At 45.4% G+C, this 27108-nt stretch overlaps 1 protein-coding gene across 1 annotated transcript in view; it reads left to right on the top strand.

Annotated features, from left to right (window-relative positions):
* The window catches only part of IQCH (IQ motif containing H), an 846786-nt gene that overhangs the window by 797803 nt on the left and 21875 nt on the right, over positions 1-27108 (top strand). The window contains exons 17-18 of the mRNA XM_085644600.1: positions 5900-6070; positions 15426-15551. Of these exons, the coding sequence (XP_085500726.1) occupies positions 5900-6070; positions 15426-15551 (297 nt within the window). The remainder of the gene's footprint in view (positions 1-5899; positions 6071-15425; positions 15552-27108) is intronic.

The raw sequence follows: 27108 nt of genomic DNA, 5'->3' as shown, positions 1-27108 counted from the left end.
TCTGCGTGCCACATCAACAGGACCAATCTCTGACTACAATGTAGTCCAGAGCTGGTGCCAATATGGTTTTAGCACAGACGTCTTATAGAAGATGCCATTATCATGCAGTGCTAGTGTCTGCAGCATGAAGTAATACTTTTGCCCTTAACCACATCTGTTGTTGCGGTATTAATCCTTCAGTTCATCAAGCACTGGGAAGTTCCTTTTCAATCTCTATAGAAAAGAAGAACAAGAATTTGCAATGCAATAGGTCTCGCATTACTGATAATTTGAGATATTGGCATTGCAAATAATAATGCAACGCTAATAGCTCATACTTTCAGTAATGCGAGACCTAGTGCATTACAAATACTTGCGTAGTGAGCCAGGAACCAGCATTGTATGTCTCAGTGCAGTACCGCAAGCTGCTCCTAGAGGTCCCTAGTGAGCATGGCACCAGCACTTTATGTCTAGCTGCAGGACCGCAAGCTGCTCCAAAAGGTCCCTAGTGAGCAAGGCACCAGCACTGCATGTCTGAGTGCAGTATCGCAAGCTGCTCCTAGAGGTCCCTAGTGAGCAAGGCACCAGCACTGCATGTTTGGGTGCAATACCGCAAACTGCTCCTAGAGGTCCCTAGTGAGCAAGACACCAGCACTGCATGTCTAGGTGCAGTACCCCAAGCTGCTCCCAGAGTTCCCTAGTGAGCAAGGCACCAGCACTGCATGTCTACAAAGTTGGAGTTATTGCCATTATACATGGCAATGTTTTTTACCTAACCATGTTGCAGGGATCAGTACCATATATGGCCAAAAGGGAACCTCTTTTGGTCCCATATGGTACTGCACCCCACCCATAATGCATTGCATGCAAGACAGTACTACGAATCTATTCAAATAGCTATGTCCATATATCCAATTAGTAGCTTTGAAGTGTGGCAAAAGAATTATTACATTAATTTTGGATTAGGTTGTACTCTGTGTGGAGCTGATGATGGGAAATGTATAGACTGTCTCATATAAATGCGAGATGTTCTAGTTGGTGAAGTAACCACTGCCAGACTAGCTTAGGACAAAATGTGTGTCCTGTCTGAGGCCTTTTAAGAAAATAGTTCCTTGAGGCTGTAATTAAAAACATAACAACACATGTAACAGGGGGTGTCCTCATGGGAGGTTACAAGAAGAGACAAGACTGTACTAAGGAGGGACTACTAAGCCTATTGACCAATGAAAAGCCACCATTTACAAAGGAAAGGGACAGGAGGCAATTAAAAAGATGGGCAGAGCATGGGCGGAGCTTTATGCCCATATCCTGAATGCAGTATGTCTCAAAGAGACAGCGCACGCGCTGCCTAGGCGAGACCTAAAAAAGGCTGCTGCCTGAACGTGATGAACATATACTTGCAACAAAAAATAAATACAAAATTAAACATGGCAAATTGGCAGCCATGATGAAGTGGTATTGTGCATAGCATATTGTGTTAAAGCTCCAGCATGCCCATCACGTCTAGAAGCAACAAGGCAACCTTATTAGAATGGTAAAACAATGACATAGTATGCACAATACCATTTCAAAAAGGTGGTTCAGAAAGCATTGTTCTGGACAGCCTTAATGGAATGGCATTTTGCGTAATGTATAATTTCTGTACTGATCCAAAACTGTTGCCATGTTGCTTCTGAACATGGCAGCCATCATGGAATAGTAAAATAGTGATACACTATGGCCAATACCATTCTAAAATGGCTGACTTATTTAGAAGCAGTGGCTGCTTGAGATACAGTATACGGCAGAAGAAATGAGCTGGGGTGTTTGGGGAGCTTCTGGGCACCCTAACACATTTTAAATGGTGAAGGAATGAGATAAAAGAGCACTGATAAAAGAAGAAAACTGAAAACTTAGACTAGCTCATCAGCCTGGACATTGAATCGCACACATATTCAGAGGGATGTACACATGTGATCAGGCAAAGTCCCTCCGCTAAGGGCAAAAGAACCAAGAGGACTGACCCAAAACACAAATCTTTGAAAAGGGCTTAGTCAAAGTCCCTCTATGTATGTATTTTTTTATGACTTTGATTACAGACAGACAACTAATCCTGTCAGGGCAGACCTAAAAAGTAGTTTAATTCACAGGCAGCTAAATACTGCACAAAATAAATAAAAAATTACAGCTGACAAAAAAAACCCGCTAAGAGGGCATAACACTCATTCCCATATTTCAAATCTTTTTGACACCCTGGTTTTGTAGAGTGGTTAACCATCACCTTTGTATACTATGGCAATGTGTGTGAGATTCTGTGTAACAAAATTCCTGCCTACAAACTTTAACATAGTGTAATAACAATGCACACGTAAAGGCCTATTTGCCATCTTGCATATGCTTTTCACACTAAATAAGTCAGGCCTATTGCCATTGTTGTAACTTTTCATAATAAATAGATGAGATCTATGGCATTTCACATAACCTTGCCCAGTGAACCAATTAGGCCATTTGCCTTTATTATTAGCTTGTCAGCATAACATACTCAGGTCTGCAGTATTTGAGCATGCGCTTCTGCATAAGGCAAAAACAGCAATGCAAGAGCTCTTGTTCATCAGAAGCATTTGCAATTGCTTGCTGCAAGGTGAGTTGCATCCTGTCTTCAGTACAGGCAAGAAAACTACCTTTCCCATTCAAAGCACATTGGGCCCGAGTATGAAAGACAGTTATCTGTACCTATTGAACTCCCTAGGGAATGGTTGCAGATTAACTCCGTGTTGTAATTTGCAAATGTTCACTGGGCTATGTCATATACATTTTTAAAAGGTGTTCGCAATATCGAATCGCTCACACAATACCATTCCTTGGTGGGGAAAAGCCAACCCCAATGTGCAGTTGCACTTTCTTTGTTGTCATCACCGGGCCAATATTTTCCTCTTGGAAACACACCTTCCCCTCTACCTTTCCAAGTTTGGAAACATTCAGTTCCTCTTGCCTTTCTACAAGGGGATTTATTCAAGCCGTTGACAGGAGCAACTCTGCTCTCAGGGTACCTAAGAGTCAGAAAGGAGTTTGTAAACGCTCATAAACTCACGAGGTAGTGGGTGTTACCAAACTCACAATGCAAATCATGCCTTCATCCCACTGCCCCCCCTCTCACATCTTGTGTGGGGGATTACTTACTACTACCTAATCTTATGAAGTTGAGTCATACAGTTACAGACTTGTATAAACATTTGCACCCGCTCAGGGCCGGCTTTAGTGCTGGTGGCGCCCTGTGCGACAATGTTTGTTGGCGCCCCCCCACCAATGTCCACCTCCACCATGAATTCTCTCTCACTAGCACCCTTTAACAGTCTCCATAACCACACTCTCTCAGATGCATTGAATTAGTTATATAGCGCCACTCATACCAGTGTAGGGTGTCAGAGCACTGTGCATCACACACACATTACACAGAGACAATCAATCATACGTGTTTTAAATCAGAATATAGGAAATGTTTACATAAACCAAAGGACTAAAAGTGTAGGAGTCACATGTCATCCATACTGATAGGCAGTATAGTTTAAGAGTGCTTGGTGTGGAGAAGCACACGCTCGAAAAAGAAACAGTATAGTTGGGAGTTTTCATTAATAATAAGAATCGATTTCTAGTCAAAATAACCCTTTATGCAACATTAATCAATGTTCTAAAGTATGCTTTGTAGTGTGTATGCAGTTCTATGATGAAAGTTAATAGCTCACTGTTGAATATTAGGACTTTAAGTTATAAATTGCAAGTAACAAAAGGATGTCACTTTTGAAAGCAGTAACCTGCTGATCTGTTCACATTATACGCACTCTGGATTCAACTTAGTACACGTTCTTTGCAGCAGGCATATTAACCCTCTGCACTAACTTCACAGAGGTCAAAACCTCAACTATACAAAATGCTGATCTCTCTCCAGGAAGATAATTAATCACACGAGTTATCTTAACATTTTTGTGAGGCCTGGTAATTGGAGGAAAGGAACGCTGCAGCAGGTGCTTCAAAAACATAATAAACTTGCAAACACGGCGCCCCCAGGAAGCCAGCACCGGGTGCGGTGGCACCGGTCGCACCGCCCTAAAGCCGGCCCTGCACCCGCTTGAAATCGTTTTGTGAAATGCCCCTGGGGTGTAAATTCAGCTACTTCCATCTGTAAAGATATGTTTACGACTGGAAGCGGCTTTGTGAATCGGGCCTGTTATGTGAAAATATACAGTCCCATACATATGTATAAAGTAACATTTGTATAATTATGTCAGTAATGGCTATTTATATAAAACACAATATAGACTGAATTTCGTTAGGCATGTAATGGTAGGTGTTATTTACGATAAGTTGTACTTGTTTGATCGACCTCAGAAAAAGATGTTTGCATTAAGCCTGCAAGGATTCAGTTCAGTTGAATTATGAGTGCTGTTAGGTTTGTACAAATACGATTTCATTTTCATTACATAAATGTACAGTAACACATTCAGATAAAACAAAAACACAGGCCCTTGGAAGCAGCGGTTAGTAACTTATGAGCAGCATATTACATGCTGAATCCCCTCACTCTCAAACTATCATATGGACAAGTGACTTGCAGGCTCCATGCAATATCTGCAGCAGATACATTAACCCTCCAAAATATTCTCTGATTGGTCAAATATGTGACCTCATTTAGCATGCATTGCGGCCTTTGCCAGCAAGCGTCGCGTGGATAGCATCAGTCTCATCAGTGACTGACATCTAGGGCTCCGTGCACTGTGATACCGTCTACCCTATTTTTACCCAGGATCTGGGGTGAAGAAGGCTGGAAAAAGAGGGACGGAGGCAGATTGAACCTAACTGCAGGCTGAGGGAGTTCAAAAACTCCAAATCCTGTTTAGTCTGAGGCTTTTTGCCCTCAAATTGTCTGCGGTTAAAAGCATGCATATATTTTAGTAATGTTTATCCAGCATACATAAACCATTCCTAAGACATTCATAGGACACCCGTGGTATTTAGATATGAGATGTCCACAGAGCACTAACAGTGCTCCTCTGTCCCGAATCACGCCATGTTGCTTGCTTGCACAGCTCTCTAGCTATAAGATACTTGTTTTTTTTAATTATACATAGCGCCAAACACCAAATTTTTACCATTTCTAAGTGCTATAAATAACAGATGTCCCTATGATCCAATTTCTAATTCTCATTTTATCCACCTTTTACGGATGGATGGCTCAGTCTAGACCACTCGGATTCAAACTCAAGACCTCCGGAAACCCACATTTTGCCTGTACCAAGAGTTCTGCTCACTGAGCCATCTTTGCAGATTATCCGAGACCTCCACATTCACAGTTCACCTGTAGTCTTATCTCTATAATGCATGTGTATCAGTAGTGACACAAAACAGGGCTGTGTTCTCAACTGCAGTGCTACCTTTCAGAAGTGCCACCAAATAAAACAAATCCATGACTTTTTGATTGGTTGCTGAAAAATTGGAATAGAAAATGCACCATTTTGCCCTGTTATGTTCACATTTTTCCCTGGAGAGGAGGGATATCGCCCCTCTTTTTCCCGCCGGCACGAATCGTCGTTGAGATTGTCGGACTCTCTTGCTGTGCGTATGTGGACGACTAACAAAATAAATAATCAACATTGTACCCCACCCTACCATTTAAAAGGTTGGACACCCCTTGCATAGAGGATCAGGCTGGTAGCAGCTTCTGAAGGTCCAACTGTCAGGACAGGGCTAAGATTACAATGAAGTACAGCCTGTCTTATTAGGTAAGTCTTTCTAGGTCCTACTGGTATTGCAATGTCACTGCCCTGTTCATAATCCTTCGTATACCTAACTGTGTTGCATGACCTCAATACAACTGATGGCAGTGACATCTACACTGTGTACCACTAATTGTCGACTCTTGCTTTTTGTCCACTTTGTCCTTCAGGTGTGGGCGACTGACCTGGACCTCTCCTACAGTGCCCAGTTGTCCAACACCCAGCTCATGTTGTACATGACCAGGGGGACACTGGATGCCGCCGCAGCTCTTTTCCAGGTGCCACAAACGACAAGGGGACCAGACCGTCCAAGACATCGACGGATGGAGCAGGCAGAACCGGTGAGAGCATCTCAGCTCTTGCTAAGGAGGCTGTGGCAGATTTGGGTGTCAAATCACAATGTGTGCTGGGATAGCGGTTCACTGTGTTTTATACCCGTCTTTCTGTAAGACGTCCGCATTTTCTAATAATCTACCTTTTCAAGATATGCAATGGCCTTAATATTGAACAGGAACTGTCACTACAGAGTATGATTGGGGAGCTTTGATTGAGCTGAGTGTTGGATTCTCGGCTGATGTGGCATCAGACTGCGGATCATAGTTGACGTGCATTGCCAGAGCTGTGTGTGGGTCCGTGAGTCCTACTGATACATAGATAATAGGGTTTCTGTGGGTGTGTGCTGTGTTTCATCTAGAACACTTACGGACTCTCTCAGGATGAGAGGAACAGATTAGGCCAGCAGTTATTAACCTTTTGACTCCTGTACCCCGGCCTAAGATTTTTTTTTATAGTTAGAGCTTTAAAACTATACATAAAGAAAAAAGTAAACATCAACGAGATGCACAAATTATAAAATGTGTCATTTAATCCACAAACAAAAAATATACAAAAATCGAAATGTTAATATTAATGGAAATATTATAAGTTTTCCTTATTTGGTTTTAATTCTAAAAGAGGAAGCGATATGCTAAATTCTAGCATATCACTTAGACTTTTTTTCTCTTAATGTGTGCTCTTTATTTTGTTGGGGCTTACCATTTATTCAATTGAGACCACCAGTCGTCCATATTAGAAATGTTTGCTGTACTTTCTTCTCCTACAGTTCAGGCGAAGGATACCAACTTAATTTTTAGCCTCCAATTTCAATTTTCTTCACATTTACAGAGCATTTTCAAATCTTTGATTTTACGTCTTTATGTATCTACATTTATTAACTTGCTAGTGTAATTCAATTTCCCACAACACTTTTGACCCCCTGAATAGGCATAGGGGACCCCGGGGGTCTGTGGGCCACAGGTTAAGAACATTGGTGTAGGCCATTGATCAACAAATCTTCTAAGTTGCAGCTCATTGTGTGTGTGTTTTTTTTTACAGTTGAAAACTCTCAGGAAAATCATACCGTGTTTCCCTAAATCTTGCCAGATGATAGTGGTTCAAGCAATCGTTTCTTTTGCATTACGGAAACTCACTATATTTGGGGCTTCCAAAATATATTTCCTCCAGGCTGTAAATGATCCATTATGCAGTAGCTCGCTTTGTTCTGTGACACAGCCGCTCTGCCTCCTTTGCGAGGCATCTAAAACGCCTGCACTGACGGCATCCTGCCAAGTTGGCCATTTTCAGATGCCTCTACTTTAAACATAGTGCTGTCTCAGGCACGGGCTCTCTCTTTCTCCAGGAGTGCTGTACATGCTATGCTGCAGTCTGCTCGTTGCACTGTCCTTCCTCTGCCCAGCCCTACTAGTTCTGCCTAAAATACGCAAAGTTCGGCTAAGTGGTAATGCTTGTTCTATCCTCACTGCCACATACTGGAACGATCTTGCCCGCTTTGGTATCCAAAACAGTCACACACTGTGTTGCAGACAACTAAAAACCTGCCTGTTTCTCATAGGACCCGAAACCCCCGATAGGACCAGACCCCAACACTACCCAAATGAGTTACCAACAGGACACGAGATAGGCTGAGTTTGTGGATCATTTTATTCAACATTAGCATATCAAAATTTGTTCAAATGTGATAAATTCAACACAATACAATAGAAAAGGTGCAAGAAAAATCATAAAATTATATGTACAGTAATCATATATAAAGTGCCAAAATTATGTGCAAAACAAACTATCAACACAATACCTTTGTATGAAAAATTGAAAACAATATCTTGAAGCCCCCTTCCACTCCAAGGGGTCACCTCGCAATCTTGAACACCATTGAACCACACAAGGAGCAACAATCTGCATCCGCGAGGGGCGGTCCCATGCCCCTGTACTCATTTCCTCTCAATGGGCACCAGCCCCCGAACACCAAGCTCCCCAGGGGCTGCGACAAAGGTGGGCAGGAGCAGGGCACCCCGTGCCGACCCCCTTGATCTAACTGTGCGCCCTGGCCCGCAAGCTGGTGTACATCCTCTGGATGGCCCAGACTGCCGAACCTTACCCCTTGGTACTGTCCAGAGGGGGGGGGGGGGTGGGACTTCTTCTGAAGGACCCTCTCCCTGCTAACTTGGGGGTGACATATGTATTCTGAACCCCGCTGACCCCTACTAAGCCTAAAATTAGGGTCAGGTGGGAGGGAGAAACTGCCTCACCGGTCGGCTCCGTTGCCGGAATGGCCAGGTAAGGAAAAAGGCCAAGGCCAAAGGGCAAGGGGTCTTCATACCTCACCCCGGCCACCCCAGCAGCGGCGCCCAGCAGTGACGCGCTTCCGGCCGCCCGCCAATCTAGTGGCGCGGTGCCGGAAGGCATGAAGACCGGATCCAGTTTAGGCCACCCACGTCCGGCACCCTGCCGGATCGCACGAGTCCTGGTCCACGGGATCCTAAGCGTTGCGTCCATTCCCCCATTCAGGGGGTGGACACTCTGTCAATTGTGGCATTAGACTATGTTGAGCTGATGCAGGTCATTACTTAGGTCCAGAACTACATGTTAGGGTCACACTTTAAACATTTCCTGCTACTGCTAGTATTAATTGTACGTTCTGAAGCTTAGGTCTGTGACTCCTTTTGATTGGGAGCCCCTTTGCTATTCATGTAAGCTTCATATGTGTTTTCTAGCCCACACTTATCATTTATTATACAGCGCTGCTTAGGGTATGGATAGGGTTCCATCTTTTTCGCGTAGGAGTACGGATTACTATTGATACAAAAAGTAGCTGAGATACTACGGCCTTTTTTATAGTTGGAGACTAAGCATTTGCCCAACAGTTCCTAGGCGCATGTATTGGGATGTGCTTCATTTTTACTGTGTGCGGAGTTTCATGTACCTCTCATTATCGGCCTTTACATGTTTCGCAGAGTTTCACAGATGCCCCTTAGCTTATGCCCAAGCATAGTGTGCCTCACACAATTGGTGGCTAGTGATGAATCTGGTCGTGCCTTATGTTTTTTGCAAGCACTGTGAAAAGTGTTTTGCCTGTTAGTGTTAGATTAGATTTTACTCGTTGTTGGCTCAGCATTTGATTACAAAATGTTGAAAATAGGCAGTGTGCAATCTTAAAACATTTAAAAGCTAATATATATATATTTTTTGACATTATCAGATGCAATAGATCTATTAAATCTAGGGGGCGGGGGGAGCATTGCCTGCATCCATCGTTCTAGCCTCGGTTTGAAGCAGACTCATAAGGATCTGATGTCCTCCTGTGAGCTCCTAGTCACTGAAATTTGGAACAAGGGCAAGATTGTTTGTGCTTCACTCGATCATTCATCCACCTGGGGATAACTTGCATTTCGTAAAGCAATTGATGGAATCCATCTCTGCCTGCTCGGCCCTCCACCCTAATCATATCTTACTCGGTGACTTCAACCTTTACTGTAATGACACTAATGATCCACTAGTTTTCTCTTTTAAGGCTTTCCTCTCCGACCTCAACTATATACAGACCTGCAACAGACCCACCCACTACAAGGGCACTACCCTTGAACTTATCATAGCTAGAGACCACATCATTCAACTGGATGTCATCGTACCATGTGATTGGTCCGATCATCATCAAATCTCCTTTCACATTCAGGAAAATGTATTTCTCAGACAAGGTCAACCGCTCAAAAACAAGCAACTGACTCGTAATCTGAGAGACATCAACATCTCTAACCTTTCCAACTTGAGCAAGAATCTGCTGGAACCTCCCACTAACATGAATATTTTGAAAGAGTTGACGGATCACTACTTCAAAGCCATATCAATTATTCTCGTTTCTGCAGCCCCGAAGCAACTCAATAGGATTCCTTGCAAACAATCCAAACCTTGGTTCAATGGCGCCCTTAATGATGAACGTCACAAACGGAGGCTCTCTGAGAGACGTAGGAGAAATGCCCCCTCCACCTCTAGTCTCAAACAGTTACGGAAGATGCAAAGCTCTTATAACAAACACATTTGCATTGCTAAATCAGATAATTTCAGGGATCAGCTTGACAGCACTAAAAACCGTCCCAAGAAACTGTTTGATATCAAACAACAGGCTAATCAACATACCAATCCTATTCCAGCAATCAAAACCTCTGGACCCAGTGAGGAGGACTTCTCAGCGCACTTTTCTGAAAATTCTAGGACTATTGATCGGGAGCTGCAACGTGCCGCTGCTAACCTGTTGTCTATGAGCGCCTTGTGTTCGGCAGTACCTGTGGCAGTGTGTGCTCCCCTATACCCCACAGAGTACATGCCCAAAAACAATGCCTGCTGGAAAACCTTCCTGCTCCCGGATTTGGAGGAGTTGTCACATTCCTTGGCATCTCTTAAACCATCCAATCATTTCAGTGATCCACTTCCCGCCAAGTTGCTCAAAGACCTCAACGTGGCCATTCTGCCTCTCTGGTCCAGGATCATCCAACAATCTGTCATACAGGGGAGGATTCCCGACTGCCTTAAAATAGGGCAAGTCACACCCATCCCCAAGAAGCCCAATACATACCTAGCGGATCCCAATAACTTCCGGCCAATCACCAGCATCATGTCTTTAGCGAAATTGCTCGAGAAATGCGTGCACACACAGCTCTGTGACCACATCGGGAAATTTCAGCTCCTAGACCGACATCAGTCAGGCTTTAGATCAGGTCATAGTACAGCAACATCTCTAACTCACATTGTTGATGACGCCTTGAGAGCTCATGACCAAGATAAGCCTTGTCTTCTAATTCTTCTGGACTTGTCCTCTGCTTTTGACACTATCAAAAATAACTTGATTAACCTTCTTTAATATAGGATGGGGTTATCTGGCCCTGTCTTAATTTTTTTCTCCTCTTTCCTGCATAACCGAGCACAAAGAATCAAAGTCAACCAATCTTTGGCTGCCAGCACCACGGTCTCTATTGGGGTACCTCAAGGATCTGCACGCTCGCTCTTCAATCCCTTCATGGAACCTCTAACTGCTATTCTGAACGGTTCAAACATTCAGTACCATATGTACGCGGATGGTACTCAACTGTATTTAAAGATCTCCTCTCAAGATGATATTAAACCTCTTAATGGAGCGCTTCAAAAAACTCAACAATGGCTAACGCATGCCCATCTGTTACTAAATTCCCTCAAAACAGAATTTCTCCTGATTACCCCCCTCAACCACAAGGCCCCTACGCAAAACTGGATCAAACAAATCTAAGCACTCAAGTGCACCCCGCATATGGTGGACTCCGCTTGTTCATTAGATGTCATACTGGACACATTTCTAAACATGCAAGGTCACATCAGTGCCACCATTAAGAGTGCCAATAATCAGCTCAAAACCCTTAGGAAAATCCAACCTTTCCTACCTCCCGAGGACATCCAGTCAGCAGTCCAATCCCTAGTTATCTCGTGAGTAGAATATGGCTTGGTGACCCTAGCTGGGCTTCCTAAATCTAGGTTAGCCCCGCTAAGAGCTACTCTGAACACCTCTGCTAGACTAATCACAGGCTCCAGAAAGCATGATCATATGACACCAACTGAATTCAACCTAACTGGCTTCCCATTGAAGCAAGGATGCGCTTCAAGATAGCCTGTCTGACACATAAAGCTATACACTTCAATAGCCCCGTTTACCTGGCAAAAAACACTCGAGTTCTCCGGTTCCAGCCGAAACTTAAGAAGCTCCAATACCCTACTACTGAAACCACCTAAATTCAACAAAAAAAGAACTTTCAATCGATCCTTCTCAGGGCTAGCTCCAAGAATTTGGAATGCCCTTCTGACAGAGATCAGTCATCCCCTCGACTGTTTCATTCATAAAACAGGTAAAATTGCTACTTTTGGAAGAACTTCGTCAGCAATAGCCTCTATGTCATTTGCTAGACGCCTCCCTCTCGTGTTTGACAATCATATTTACTTTGTGTGTTGAGATGTATGCTTGACAATCATGTTTACTTTGTGTTTTGAAATGTGTGCTTGACAATCATTTTTACTTTGTGTTTGAAATTTATTTTGTCGTTCTTTTGACGTAGGGCGCTGCTAAAACTGCAGGGCCCGTCTAGTAGGGCTTTTACCTGTTTCATGACATGCTTCCTCGTCTTCCCCTAACACCCACATTTACTTATATGTTTCAGGTTCCTCTTATGTTTGCCTTATTGTATTGTACTCATACTGTTTCTTCATGTCAACGTTAGTTTCCTTTTTGTACAGCACTCTGATACCCGTCCGGGTCTTGTTCGCCCTTTATAAAACTTTTCAAATAATATAAATAAATGCTTAAGAGGGAGTGAGAGGGGTTGGGACAAAATGATTGATAACTGATGAAAATCAAAACAATTCTCTGTTTAAGACCAAACTCAGAAGAGTTTGCCCACTTAATCCCTTTTCTTCCCTACAGGAAAGAGGGATTCGCTTAGCACAGGGTGCTTGGTCCCTTCTCTCTGGGTTCATGGTCCACCCCCATGAGAGTGTGGTATCCCCCCATCTCCAGCACAGTGCCCCTTCCAATGCAGTATGAGACCCCCTTGTATCAGAAAGATCCTCCTTCTAAGTGCCAGAGCACACTGCCCCCTTCCTGTGACATGCTGCTTGGCCCCCAGATCACAGAGATCTAATCATTCTCATAAGAAACACAGGGTATTCCTCTCAGTGGAAGGATGTACCCTACCACAGGAAACGAAGATCCCACTGCCAGAGAGATTGTCTCTGCCTCCATAGTGACTCTTCCTGTCGCCTTGCCACGGTTTCCCAGCTTGTCTATTGCTGGGTGCAAAGCTCCCTCAGAGGACCGCAGAGATCAGAGACCCCTCTCAGGGTACATGCTCTCCTCCCCTGGGGTCCTTTTCTGGGGGGTGTGGCGTGCTATTCCCTGGGCCACAAGAGGCATGGCCGCGCCCTCACAGCTAGTATGGTCACACCACAGAGAGCACAGTGACACTGCCAGGCTGCCATCTTGGGGAGCAGTGTGCCCCTCTACTGAACGGATCCTCTGACCGCTCCCTCCCAATCTCGGGGGCCACTAGGACCACCCTCTTCCTCTAACCACACTCCTTCACGAAACCAAATCAGACTCCGCTCTGTGCACGTACTAACGTCTTTAGCAACAACAACAAACCCTGCCAGACAGAGCCCGGGTGGGTCGCAGGAGCCTTTCGCGCCCGTGCAGGGTGCGCAGCTGCTGTCAGGCTGCCCCGGTTGTGGTTCTTTCTCCCATTTAATGATTTGAGGAATGGGTTATTAATACCCGCAGTTTTACAGCCATGATTAATTCTCAGCCATAAATGTGTTATGTTAGGACTTCAGCTGTGTCACAGACTGTGAATCGGTGTCAGGGCCACGTGTGGGCCCATTGTCGGTGTCAGGGACAGGCGTGAGCTCATTCTCCATGTCGGCCATAAACACACCTCGCCCTCTCTCCACCTCCCCTCTCCTTCTCCCCTCCCCATCACAGCCGCCCTGTGGTCCGAGGCTCCCAGGATAAGCAATAGCAAGGAAGACGGAATGGATAACTTGGACAGGAGAGTGTCTGTTTATAGGGAGGCAAACGGGGGCCGGTATTATACATACAAAGTACACAGGAAGATGAGGACTGTATGACACCAATACAAGGCCCTGGAATTATATAAACTAGAATACTTGGGTGAGTGGGCAGGCAGGCGAGAGTTGATCCCTCGTGTTAAGCCTGTGGGGAGAGAAAACACAAATGACGGACTTCTGTAGGATTTAAATAAGCCATTGGCTCCTCTGAGTCTCTCCAGTCTCTGGTTTTGTTCTTCATTCCTATTGGTGTAGGCCTATCGCCTTTAAGGGAGCAACTGGACACGAGGCCTGTGGCTGTTGTGGGGCGACAAGCAGTCGAGCAGACACAGGTGCAGATATGGGTTCCACCTTGCAAAGATTACGAGCAGCTAAGAATCATGGAATGGGAGGGCAAGGTGTGCGACCTTGGCGAGATCACATCGGTGCCCACTGAAACATAGACATGGTGAATGACTAGATGGACACCTCACCCTCTGGATCACACGTACATGAGGGGTATGGAGGAATTAAAGTGTGTTTATGGGCACTGGATTTGTTAAGTAGTTGACTGTTGCTGCAATAGATGTTGGCAATTGGTGAGGTGGTGATGGTCTAATCAGCTTAACAAGTCTAAGTACCCTGAATATAGTGTATGCATGTTTACATATAGATTAGTATTGATGTAGCCTGAATGTAGCTCAGGGAAATGTACACCAAGGGGGTTTAAAGATGATTTGACATCGACAACACCAAGAAGTTTCACAATAATCACATGATTTCTGATCACGTGCCAAAGTTAGTATTAGATTCCAGGTATGAATGTCCAGAAGTGGCCGCAAGACCAGATGGCTTCTGCCAGTGCATAGATGTTTGGAAGGTATGCCAGTATGTGCAAAAACATGAATACAGTGCGATGCAGGACATTGATCAATTTAGCCAGGGAGTTAACAGTTCATTGTGAAGGGTACTGAACGTTATGTAATGAGGTAGTAATTGAGCATGCCCATTGTTGTTATTTGTAAAACTTAATAAAAATAATTTAACAAAAACAAGCAGGAAATGGTTCCATGCTGGCAGGTCAGTGCTAAGTGGAATGATTGAATGCTGAGTATGGATTGTGATTGAGAGGGGGCGATGGAGGGAAGAGGTGGAGAAGTTCCATTAAGACATTCTCGGTTGCAATTTACGATCAGCTGTAGCTGATTTGCTAGTGGTTCCTCACTACGTACGTGTTTGCGCAGGGAACAAATCCATCACAGTGACTACATCAAAGCTTTGGAATACACTCCAAGTGGCCTTACAGCCCTACTATTACCCGACGGTAGTCTAGATCTGCATGCTTTTTCCCTCACTGTTACTCTCTCTGCCTCTGGTTGCGTTCGAAACACCAGGACACCCTGTGGGTTGCAGGCATGCTTTATAAAATTGTTAGCATAACAGATCAGGGAAAGGCTTATACACAGAGGCCACACTGAGGCCCTGGAAATGTTCTACGATGTACACATGTGGGAGGTGAGCCCGGGGAGATGCTGCCTAGGCGATTTGAGCTGGACACTCCATGGGGCATCCAGGCTTCCCCAGGAAGCCACCCCAGACCTTTGAAATGATCTCTGTATCAGTGTTTCTCCTAAGTAAATTGATGCTGTCACATGATGTGTGCTAAGCTTGTGCTAGATAATGCTGAAATGATGTATTGTTTGTTTTTCGTACTCTAAAGAGATATACATGCCCTTTATATATGGTGATCATATCACATTAACAACTGTGTTCCTTGTATTAAAGAACTCTGTTCTTTTTCAGGTGGCTGTAAGCAGTAGCCGCTGCACAGTGATGAGCTCCTATCTGAGGCACAGCAATCTGTCCACTGTGTACTACAACGTATTCTTCCAGATATGTAGGGCTCATGGCATAGGATATGATGTGAAGGTAGGAAATGAGGTATAATCTCCACCAAGAGATCGCTGGGTCCATACCCTAGGGATATGTTCTGATGTATCCGCATGACTTATAGTTGTCCGCAGTTTTGCGACCGAAGACCGGGGCAAAGACAGGGCTCGCCTGGCTTCAGATGTTTATGATCGAATGTGTTATTTCCATACTTTAGGACTCTGAGGGTCCTAGGAACTGCTTTGCCATCTTAATTCCTAGATTATATTTGGTTCCAGAATTGTAGGATTTTCTATGCAGTCTCCATACCTAAAAACACTCAGGCCATGCATGCTACGATCTGCTGTGCTGTCTTGTTGGTTAGGAACTCTCCGTGTTCTGAATATTTGAGTCTTTAGCTCTTCCTGCATTTTGTAGAATCCAAAGCAACCATGGTCTTAAAATGTCCTAATTTAACATTATATTCACCTGGTACCAAAGAGAGTGAAAAAAGCTGAAAAGAATCCAAAGCACTATTGGTAAAAACCAAACTCAGAGAATCTCAAATTGCAAATAAAAAATGTAGATTCTGTACCTCTATACCATAATCATCTGACATTCTGGATTGATAGAAAGTTCACCGTTGCTGCAGAAGTTGCATGGCTCAACAGTAGAGGCCAGAGTAGGTTGAAAAAAGACAAAGTAAGCCAAATCAAATAGAGCCGCACTTAGAGATAAGTCAGATAACTCTGAAATACTGTATGTTGGGGCATATTTTAACCGACAACTAAACACTAATTATGATACATGAATAAAAATAATATAAGTAAGTTTATTAAAATCATACTGAACAGAGTTAACTTTTCCTGGTTAAGAGTAATGCTCTGTCTGGCCGATATAGCCAATACATACCATCACTGACGGTAGGAAAAAGCTGGTTACCTCATAGTCCCCTCATACAGCTCTACCCAGCTTTTCATCAAGTGCTTATCTCCAAAATGCTAAACAGATGCATTGTCTTCTCTTCACGGATTTGGTGCGATAAGCACAGAATTCCACTTGTTGGACCCCATTTTCGGAGAGAATACTCCGAATAAGAGGTATTTACCACACCTGGCAAATACTTCACGCTGCAATGTCAGTATTTACCTGGTGCCGTTATAATCCAACCGACATCTGCTAGACCCATAATCAGGGCCATAGTGTCTAAAAGATTTGCAAAGGCATTTATTTTGGATCAATACTAGCTAAAGTAAAACCCGGTCAATAGACCTCGGAAGCCCCCAGTCTGGTCCCACGCCCGTCCAACTCAACCAAATCACGGACGATATATCACTCAAAAATGTACTGTGGGTACACAGGTCATTTCTATTCCTACAACAAGCCATAAATGTAGAATTTTAAAAAAACATACCGAAACTAACATTTTCACAACAAGCACAAAACTCACACATTACAATATTGTCATTGATAATCAACAAAAACACTTATTTAAAATGACAGTGAATAAAGATGATTGCTGTATACATACGTTAAATTGAGACATTCCATGAAAATGACACAAAACTTTGGTCTAGAATTTCCTACACTCCCCTTGCTCCACACTGGTGCAATAACCTGTATCCCTGATAAGCAGTCCCAACTCTCTCTACCACTGGACACCTGTCATTGTCCCGCCACCTAACAGCACGCTGCCAAAGGGGGCCACACAATGTGAGACCAGGGGCTACTGACCCCTGTGCTATAGTGGTAAACTCTGAGCCTATGTTACCAACCTGGTGTGAATGTCCTTGCAGTATAAGGATTGCTGTCTGCCACCTCAGTTCTGTCCTACAAATTAATTGATGGAGAGTATATCAGTCCTTGGTATCATTTACTGTTGCGTGCTGCTATCCCACAAGAGCCAAAGATACCAGGGCACTGAAGTCCTTCGCCTTCCTCACTCACAAACAAAGGTCCAACAAACTTCCAGATGCTGTTGATAAAGAGGTCAGTTCTCAGATGGAATAAATGTACACCTTCACCATGAAATGTCTTCTGCTATTAATTAATGGAAAATATGTCTCAAATGACCAGGCCTGGGACACTACTTGTCCAACTCAGCATTAATCCGCCGAACCAACACATTAATGGCCCTGGACTCAATCGCAGTGCCATAGATTCCTACATGGATCATGTGGGAGCACACTATGCAAGCACCTGGAAATGACCAACCTCACCATGTGAATTCCTTCAAGACAGATTCCCTCAAATGTTTTCCACCCAGCATTACCAGGTCATTCTCGCCCAGGTGCACAATGATAAGATCTGGGGCCTGGAGGCCCACACAGATCTTCGTCTCTTCAACCATCTCTCAGAGCTGTGTGATCTTAAGAGCTCCCACTCCACAGAGAAGACATTCCTCAATGTTGCCGGCTTAGGCCTACAGAGCGGTTGAAAGCAGTATGTCACATGCCAAACAAAGGAGTGATCTATGACCCATACAACTCTGGGAAGCCATTACTACTAAAAGAGAGCGAAGAAAAAAAGGGTGACCCACAGAGAATGTAAAAAGACACTATAACAGTTCAGGGCAGACATAACGCTTGAACCAAGAAGATTACCAATTCACTATATGTTTGACTTCCTGATGAGTAAGACCTACTTCTATTGCAAAGGTTGCAGCTACTATTCTATATGAGGGCGAGGAGAAATTGGTTGGGTTAACCCCCATCTTCTTAATAGTTATGGCAAAAACTACAGAGAACTGGTATTGTGAAAGGTGAATAAAAAGTGCTGAAAACCCCTCATAGGCACCAGTAAGCAAATTGTACCTGCTGAGGCAGCGTGGGATACCACTACCAAGCTGGTCTGTTTTTAACTTCTTTAGTCTGATTACCAACTTGTGATGATAAGTGGGAATGTCTTGCCGTTGCAGATCACCAGCTTGATTCTGGCTAGATCTCCCCACCAATTCACTAATCCTGAAGGTAACGTAAAAAGCAACCACAAAAGCAGCTGCGAACAGCATCACCTCATATGTGTAGATTAGCTAGATTTGCCACAAGTTCCTGTGTGTCGATTGGTGTCCTCACTGAAAGCAGCTAAAATGGTCCAGCCTGCCAATGCTTTTCTTACCAGCTAAGCCGTTGCCCACGTCTCGTGCCCAGCAACAATGGGCTGCATGCAAACTGCATAAGCGTAGAACCTTAATGTTTTTTTCTAAATATCTCGTTATTTTAGGTTTGCTAAAAAGGGTTCCTCTAGACGGTAATAAGGATTTATTAGTAAGTACTATGGGTATGGTTATTAGTGTAATTACTCATAAAATCAGGTATAGCTAATATTCTTACTGTGCGAGTTTACCTCTAACATACAGCGCTTGGAAACCTCAAAAACTAGTCTCTAAATCATAGTTTAACACTAGCGCTTATGAAATCACAAGCTAAATGTTTTTGTTTGCTCGATGGAATTAGAATCAAGGAGTTAAAGCTCTAGTTAGTCCCTACCAAGGATGAGATTTTAACAAAAGGAGTGCAGAGAGCCCATCAAGTGAACCAATAGTGTTGGGTCCAGCCTCAACTAAAAGTAAGAAACCTTCTGCAACTCTTACATGTTGTATTTGAGATTTTAACAAAAAGACTGCAGAGAGCCCATTAAGTGATGCCAATAGTGTTGTGCCCAGCCTCAACTAAAAGTGAGAAACCTTCTGCAACTCTTACAGGTTGTATTTCTGAACCAGAAGCGGAGTGGGCGCTGTTGACGTTCTCGTTGTGACGGAAAATTGCATCTGTACTAAAGTCAGCACTTTTCACTGAGGCCTTCCTAAATCTAATAATAGCAGCTGTACCCAGGATTTGATTTGAACCCCCATATTTCCAATGTGGCCTTTGTCATAGTAAAAGCAGGTCATCTTTTATTTCAACAACCAGTGACAAAGCCAATAGGTCTCGCCGTTATAATGAGAGTACCAAGCTATTGGCTTTGTCATTGCTTGTTTGTAAAGCATAGCTTAAAAAGAAAAAGAAAACACTTAGTGGCCTTTGCTGACATACCATGGCAATCCTTGTCCTTATGATGACCCCCCATCCCTGGGATGCTGGTAGCAGCCCTACCACAATGGTGTACATCCCTGGCAGATGTCTGACATTTCTGACACAATGGCATCGTGAGTGGCATGATGATGGCCATCCTTTAATGGTGGGCAGCCTGGCATGATGGTGCCCATCCCTGGTGTCTGATGGCAATTCTTGATATGTGATGGAAATACATAGGCATATGATGCTGAACCTGAGCATGGGTCTGAACAAGGGAATGTCAGTAAGTAACTGTCCATGATAGATAGTAGTAAATGGGAGTACCCATTGAAAATATCAAGAAAACTAGCAAACTGCTACCGCATGTAGACATCGGTCATGTATTGTGTGTCATTATCTAAGCCATAAAATTGGCATTTGCAGGCGTAGGATTAAAATGAGAAAACACTAACGTAGATGGCCTTTATACATAATCTTTAGAACATGACTAAAACTCCTAATTTAAAAATCAACATATGCTTTTTTGGTCACCTAAACATATGATTTTATGATTTGACGGTTTGTTAGTTTTCCTTAAAACAACATTGCTCTGTACTGAGGGCTATCCTTTTTATTCTCAGTGGAATGCATATCTTCACCTGGTTTGAGATTCTCCATATTCAACAATGAAAACTACAACCTTAAAACATAAAATCTGTTTTAGCTTAGACTAGGTGTGTGGTTATGGATTGACTGATTCTCCATGGCGAAGAGGAGGCGTTTTCTAAGAAAGCTCTTATCAACCTTCTGCCTTCATTGAAACCAACAACTGGATACTTATATTTATCAAGGTCTGTGGCCTACGAAGAACCAAATTTAATATCCATTCTCTATTAATTCTCACTCCAGTGTCAGCATGTAGCTTACACATGCAGTGGTACATCAAAAGAGATCAAGTAACCAGCTACAAATGGAGAATGTCAACGATACCCCTCCCTACTGAATTAGATCCTCCCCAAATTGAAGGACGTATTCATTACAGGATCCTATTTGCTGCGGTTGACTCATATGTAGCAAACACAAGGAGATGATGGACGGAGCGCTGAAACTTTTCAGACACTCACCCCCAGTCACAGATCTGGGTTGAATACATCATCGTTCTTTAGCTCACTTCGCCAACCCAGTTCAGACACAGCTATATGCAAATCAGTCTTGACCCTGTGCCTCATGGGAACAGTCCAGCCCGAACTGCCAAGCCATGTCTTCCCTGGACCGAAAACAAGCATCCTGGGACCGGTTTCGGGCTAACAGCCCTCATCAGCCAGGCTAGCTTGAATCCAGTGGCAAAGTGAGCAAGGGACCCATGTCTGGGCATACCCTACCAACTTAGGGCGAACAAAGCAAACATAAGGAGATGATGGACGGAGCGCTGAAACTTTTCAGACACTCACCCCCAGTCACAGATCTGGGTTGAATCCATCATCGTTCATTAGCTTACTTCGCCACCCCAGTTCAGACACAGCTATATGCAAATCAGTCTTGACCCTGTGCCTCATGGGAACAGTCCAGCCCGAACTGCCAAACCATGTCTTCCCTGGACCGAAGACAAGCATCTGGGACTGGTTTCGGGCTAACAGCCCTCATCAGCCAGGCTAGCTTGAATCCAGTGGCAAAATGAGCAAGGGACCCACGTCTGGGTATACCCTGCCAACTTAAAGCGAACAAAGCAAACACAAGGAGATGATGGACCTAGCGCTGAAACTTTTCAGACACTCACCCCCAGTCCTAGATCTGGGTTGAATTCATCATCGTTCTTTAGCATACTTCGCCACCCCAGTTCAGACACCACTATATGCAGATCAGTCTTGACCCTGTGCCTCATGGGAACAGTCCAGCCCGAACTGCCAAGCCATGTCTCTCCGTGGACCAAAAACCAGCATCCTGGGACCGGTTTCGGGCTAACAGCCTTCTTCAGCCAGGCTAGCTTGAATCCAGTGGCAAAGAGAGCAAGGGACCCACATCTGGGCATACACTACCAACTTAGGGCGAACAAAGCGAACACAAGGAGATGATGGACGGAGCGCTGAAACTTTTCAGACACTCACCCCCAGTCACAGATCTGGGTTGAATCCAACATCGTTCTTTAGCTCACTTCGCCACCGCAGTTCAGACACAGCTATATGCAAATCCTTCTTGACCCTGTGCCTTATGGGAACAGTCCAGCCCGAACTGCCAAGCCATGTTCGGGCTGGACTGAAAACAGGCATCCTGGGACCGGTTTCGGGCTAACAGCCCTCATCAGCCAGGCTAGCTTGAATCCAGTGGCAAAATGAGCAAGGGACCCACGTCTGGGCATACCCTGCCAACTTAAAGCGAACAAAGCAAACACAAGGAGATGATGGACCTAGCGCTGAAACTTTTCAGACACTCACCCCCAATCATAGATCTGAGTTGAATCCATCATCGTTCTTTAGCACACTTCGCCACCCCAGTTCAGACACCACTATATGCAAATCAGTCTTGACCCTGTGCCTCATGGGAACAGTCCAGCCCGAACTGCCAAGCCATGTCTCTCCCTGGACCAAAAACCAGCATCCTGGGACCGGTTTCGGGCTAACAGCCCTCATCAGCCAGGCTAGCTTGAATCCAGTGGCAAAGAGAGCAAGGGACCCACGTCTGGGCATACACTACCAACTTAGGGCGAACAAAGCAAACATAAGGAGATGATGGACGGAGCGCTGAAACTTTTCAGACACTCGCCCCCAGTCACAGATCTGGGTTGAATCCATCATCGTTCATTAGCTTACTTCGCCACCGCAGTTCAGACACAGCTATATGCAAATCAGTCTTGACCCTGTGCCTCCTGGAAACAGTCCAGCCCGAACTGCCAAACCATGTCTTCCCTGGACCGAAGACAAGCATCCTGGGACCGGTTTCAGGCTAACAGCCCTCATCAGCCAGGCTAGCTTGAATCCAGTGGCAAAATGAGCAAGGGACACACGTCTGGGTATACCCTGCCAACTTAAAGCGAACAAAGCAAACAGAAGGGGATGATGAACTGAGCGCTGAAACGTTTTAAATGAAATGAAAAAGAAATGTATAAAGCGCGAAACATTCACCCGAAGGGGTCAAGGCGATAGCTCATCTGACAAAAGATACCAGACAGTTTTAAAACCACATCAGAGATTAAAAAGCCACGTTTTTAACACCTTCCTGAAGGCCAACAGATGTGTTTCCTCTTATAACCTCAGTGGAAGCGAGTTCCAAAGTCTGGTCGTACCGACCAGAAAGCTTTTTCCACCCCATGAACACTTTTTGAAGCTGGGGACTACCAGGTTATGAACGGGAGCTGAGCGAAGACACTCAGACACTCACCCGCAGTCACAGATCTGGGTTGAATCCATCATCGTTCTTTAGCTCACTTCGCCACCCCAGTTCAGACACAGCTATATGTAAATCAGTCTTGAACCTGTGCCTCATGGGAACAGTCCAGCCTGAACTGCCAAGCCATGTCTTCCCTGGACCGAAAACAAGCATCCTGGGACCGGTTTTGTGTTAACAGCCCTCATCAGCAAGGCTAGCTTAAATTCAGTGGCAAAGTGAGCAAGAGAAGTGACCCACGTCTGGGCATACCCTGCCAACTTAGGGCGAACAAAGCAAACACAAGGAGGTGATGAGGAGTGAAACCCCGAAACCGGTCCTAGGATGCGTGACTCCAGTCCAGCGAGGACGTGGCCTGGCAGTTCAGGCTGGACTGTTCCCATTGGGCACAGGGTCCCATATGGCTGGGTTCAAACTGGAATGGCATGGTGAGCACAAAAAACAATGGATTCTGATGGATACATCTGCCTGTGGATTCCTCACCTTATGAATATCCCCCAGCGCCAGCATTCCGGACATTTTTCGAAGCTCTCTGCACCGACGAGGTCGTCACATCGTCATGGCTCCGCACGCGACTCCGCATGACGTCGCAGGAGCCATAAGAAGACCACGTCGGCGTGATGACGTCCGTTCCTTTTTTTCCGCGCTACAAACTAATGGTTTTTCTAGGACTCTCCTATCTTTCTACTGCTACTTTGTTTTGAGACTTTACTTGTTACTGTTTTCGACTATGTCTGTTCCTAGGAAGTCGGGTTTCAAGCCCTGCAAGCAATGCGGAGGTCACATGTCGATTACTGACCTGCATGATGACTGTCTTTGGTGCCTTTCGAGTGATCACGACGTCGAAGGGTGTTCATCCTGCAGGAAGATGAATCCTAAGGCGCTGAAGGAAAGAGAGGCTAGGCTCCACATGTCCAAGGTGAGAAAGGAGAAAAGAGGTCATAAAAGATCGAAGTCGAGGTCGTCGACTTCGCATGGATCCAAGAGAAGGCACAAGAAGAAGAGACATGGGTCTCGACGTCGTTCGTCCAAGTCTCGAGCTTCGAAGTCGCCTTCTCCTGCTTCTTGACGTCGTGTCAAGGACTTTGTTTCTCTTTCACCTTCTGAGTCTCCACAGGCGTCGCCGGGCTGGTCTCCTGATGTGGGTACTCTGGCGCAGTCTCCGGCGCCGGTTGATTCTCCGGCTTCGGATGGGGATTCAAATCCAGTGGAAGAAGAGTCTCCTGCTGCCCCTGTGGCTCCACCTGTGACTCCAGCGGATCCGACTCCGGAGACTCCTCATCAGGAAGTCGAACCGGCGCAGTATCCTTGGTTCCCGGCGCCGGGTTTGGATCCGTCGCACTTCATGAATGCGATGTATGGTATTTTTACCAGAGCCACATGCCCCTCTGGAGCACCTTCGGGTCCCATGGGCCCTTTGGCATTTAATTTGGGTGTGCCTCAGCATTATCCTCCGGCCCCCTTTATGCCTTATATGCCGATGGCGCCGTCATGGCAGTTTCCGACGCCGAGGGTGTCTACGCTGTTTGAGCAGTCCCCGGCTCCGTCTGGCGTCCCCTCTTCCAGGGTTCGTTTGATGCGGGTCACTGTCATGGAGCCTCCTTCGACGCCGTTGCCGGAGCCGCCGACGCCGTTGCCGAGGATGCGTTCTAAAAGAGAAGCTCAAAGGCTGATTGAAGAGGAGCAATATCGGGCTGGTGACATGGAGGAAGGTGACATTTATGAGTCTGAGGACATATTGGAAGACTTGTGTGAAGCAAGTGGTTTAGATGTCACTTAGGCTTCTCCTTCGAAGGATGTAGCTCCTTATCATGTTGTAATCAAGAAAGCAGCTGAACTGTTGAATCTACAGCTTCCTATGGCGGAATATAAGCCTAATCTTCTAACAGAGGTGTTTCATTCTCCTTCTGCTGTGATGGAACCTCTTTTACCCTTCAATGATGCCCTGATGGAGTTGATATTAGAAGTCTGGAGTAATCCTCTTTCCGCTCCTGCAGTTTCTAGATCTATTTCTAGAAGATATAGACCGGCATCAGGGGACCCTGATTTTCTTTCTTCTCACCAGTCACCTCAAAGTTTGGTGGTTCAAGCTTCATGTTCAGAACAGTCGGTAGGCTCTTTTCCTCAAGCACCGGCTGATAGAGAGTCAAAAAAGCTTGTGCAATCGGCAAAGCACGTTTTTTCGTCTGCCAGAATGGCACTGAAATCCACCAATGCAACTTGTCTATTGGGTAGATATATTCACGCCCTTATGGACTCTGCCAAGCAGATTCTCCCTAAGCTATCGGAAGAGGATCAGGGCAACTTAAGTGAGGTCTTGACGGACTCTCAGGCGGCTGCTCGCCAAGTAATCCAGTCGGGTCTGGACACTGCAGATTCGGTGGCAAGGGTGATGGGTTCGTCTGTTGCTACTAGGAGGCATGCATGGTTAAGATCTTCAGGATTTTCACCTGATGTGCAAGCTGCTCTTTTGGATCTTCCCTTTGATGGTTCTAGGCTCTTCAGGGAAAAATCTGACTTGGCGTTGCAGAGATTTAAGGACAGTAAAGCCACAGCAAAATCCCTGGGTTTACAGTCTCAGTAAAGAGGGTATGGTTACAGAAGATACCGCGGTTTTGGGAAATCTTCCTTTCATTCCCGTCAGCCTCAGCAACAACAACAGCAGCAAAACCCTCTGTATAAATCCTACAGAGGTAAAGGCAGAGGTCGCCTTCGTGAAGCAGGATGTTATCCCTCTTCCTCTTCCTCCTCTACCTCCCCTCCCCCTCCCTGTAATGCAGTAAAGCAGCCCTAGGTCTGCCATCCTGGATCATGTGGGCCCTGTGGGAGGCCGTCTTACCCATTTTCTACAAGACTGGAAATTAATAACTTCGGACCTTTGGGTTCTAGATCTTGTGGAAAATGGGTACACCCTTCCCTTCAGGGAATTCCCTCCTCCTTCCCAAGGGTTTTGCACAGAGGATCATTTGCTTCTCCTTCAGAAGGAGGTTCTTACCCTGTTACAAAAAGGTGCGATAGAGGTGGTTCCGGAGCAGGAAAGGGGTCAGGGATGCTACTTCCGGTATTTCCTGATTCCCAAGAAGGATGGCAGGCTACGTCCTATCCTGGACCTCAGAATCTTGAATCTATTTCTCAAGCAGGAGAGGTTCAAGATGCTCACTCTAGCGCAGGTTCTTCAGGCGCTGCAACAAGAGGACTGGATCGTGTCCATCGACTTGCAGGATGCGTATTTCCATATCCCAATTCTGAAGTCGCACAGGAAGTATCTCCGTTTCACGGTTGGGTCGCAACATTACCAGTTTGCGGTTCTTCCGTTTGGTCTTACTACTGCACCTCGAGTCTTCACCAAGGTGATGGCAGTGGTGGCAGCTCATCTCAGAAGGTTGGGGATTCCGGTTTTCCCATACCTGGACGACTGGCTTCTGAAGGCAGAGTCTCCAGAGATGGTGTGTCGTCATCTGCAGGTAACAACCCAGCTGTTGTACAAATTGGGTTTTTCAATAAATGTACCCAAGTCTCACCTGGTGCCCTCACAGCGCAACCTGTTCATAGGGGCAGTACTGGATATCACTGTGTGTCGAGCATTCCCTCCACCTCTAAGGATTCTTGACATACAGGAAATGATTCCCTTGTTTTACAATGGAGTGGTTGTTCCAGTTCTGAAGGTCCTTCGCCTGCTCGGTCTGTTCGCTTCCTGCATCCTGTTGGTCAACCATGCACGCTGGCACATGAGGGCGCTCCAGTGGTGTCTCCGCAAGCAGTGGTATCAGCACAACGGAGATCTCAGGCAGTCTGTGAGGATCTCCAGAGAAGCTGCAGCGGATCTGTCTTGGTGGAGCGTGGAGGGTAATCTGTCTCAAGGAAAGCCTTTCCATCTTCCTCCATCGGTAGCCACAGTGATCACGGATGCCTCTACCATAGGGTGGGGAGCACATCTGGGGGATCTGGAGATCAAGGGTCTTTGGTCTCCAGAAGAAAGGTTGTTTCACATCAACCTTTTGGAATTGCGGGCGATAACGTTTGGCGCTCAAGTCCTTACTCCCTTCCCTTCACGGTCAGTCGGTTCAAGTCCTAATTGACAACACTGCTGCGATGTGGTATGTCAACAAGCAGGTAGGAGTAGGGTCGAACCGTCTCTGCAGAGAGGCGTTGCGACTCTGGTCCTGGGCTCAGGACCATCGGATTTGCTTGATGGCAAATCATCTGGCCAGGGTGCTGAACGTGCGTGCGGACAGTCTAAG

This window comes from Triturus cristatus, chromosome 3_1, assembly GCF_964204655.1.
Source record: "Triturus cristatus chromosome 3_1, aTriCri1.1, whole genome shotgun sequence".
NCBI classification, from domain to species: Eukaryota; Metazoa; Chordata; class Amphibia; order Caudata; family Salamandridae; genus Triturus; species Triturus cristatus.
The sequence above is the reverse complement of the archived record's forward strand: the minus strand, read 5'-3'. Positions and strand labels throughout refer to the sequence as shown.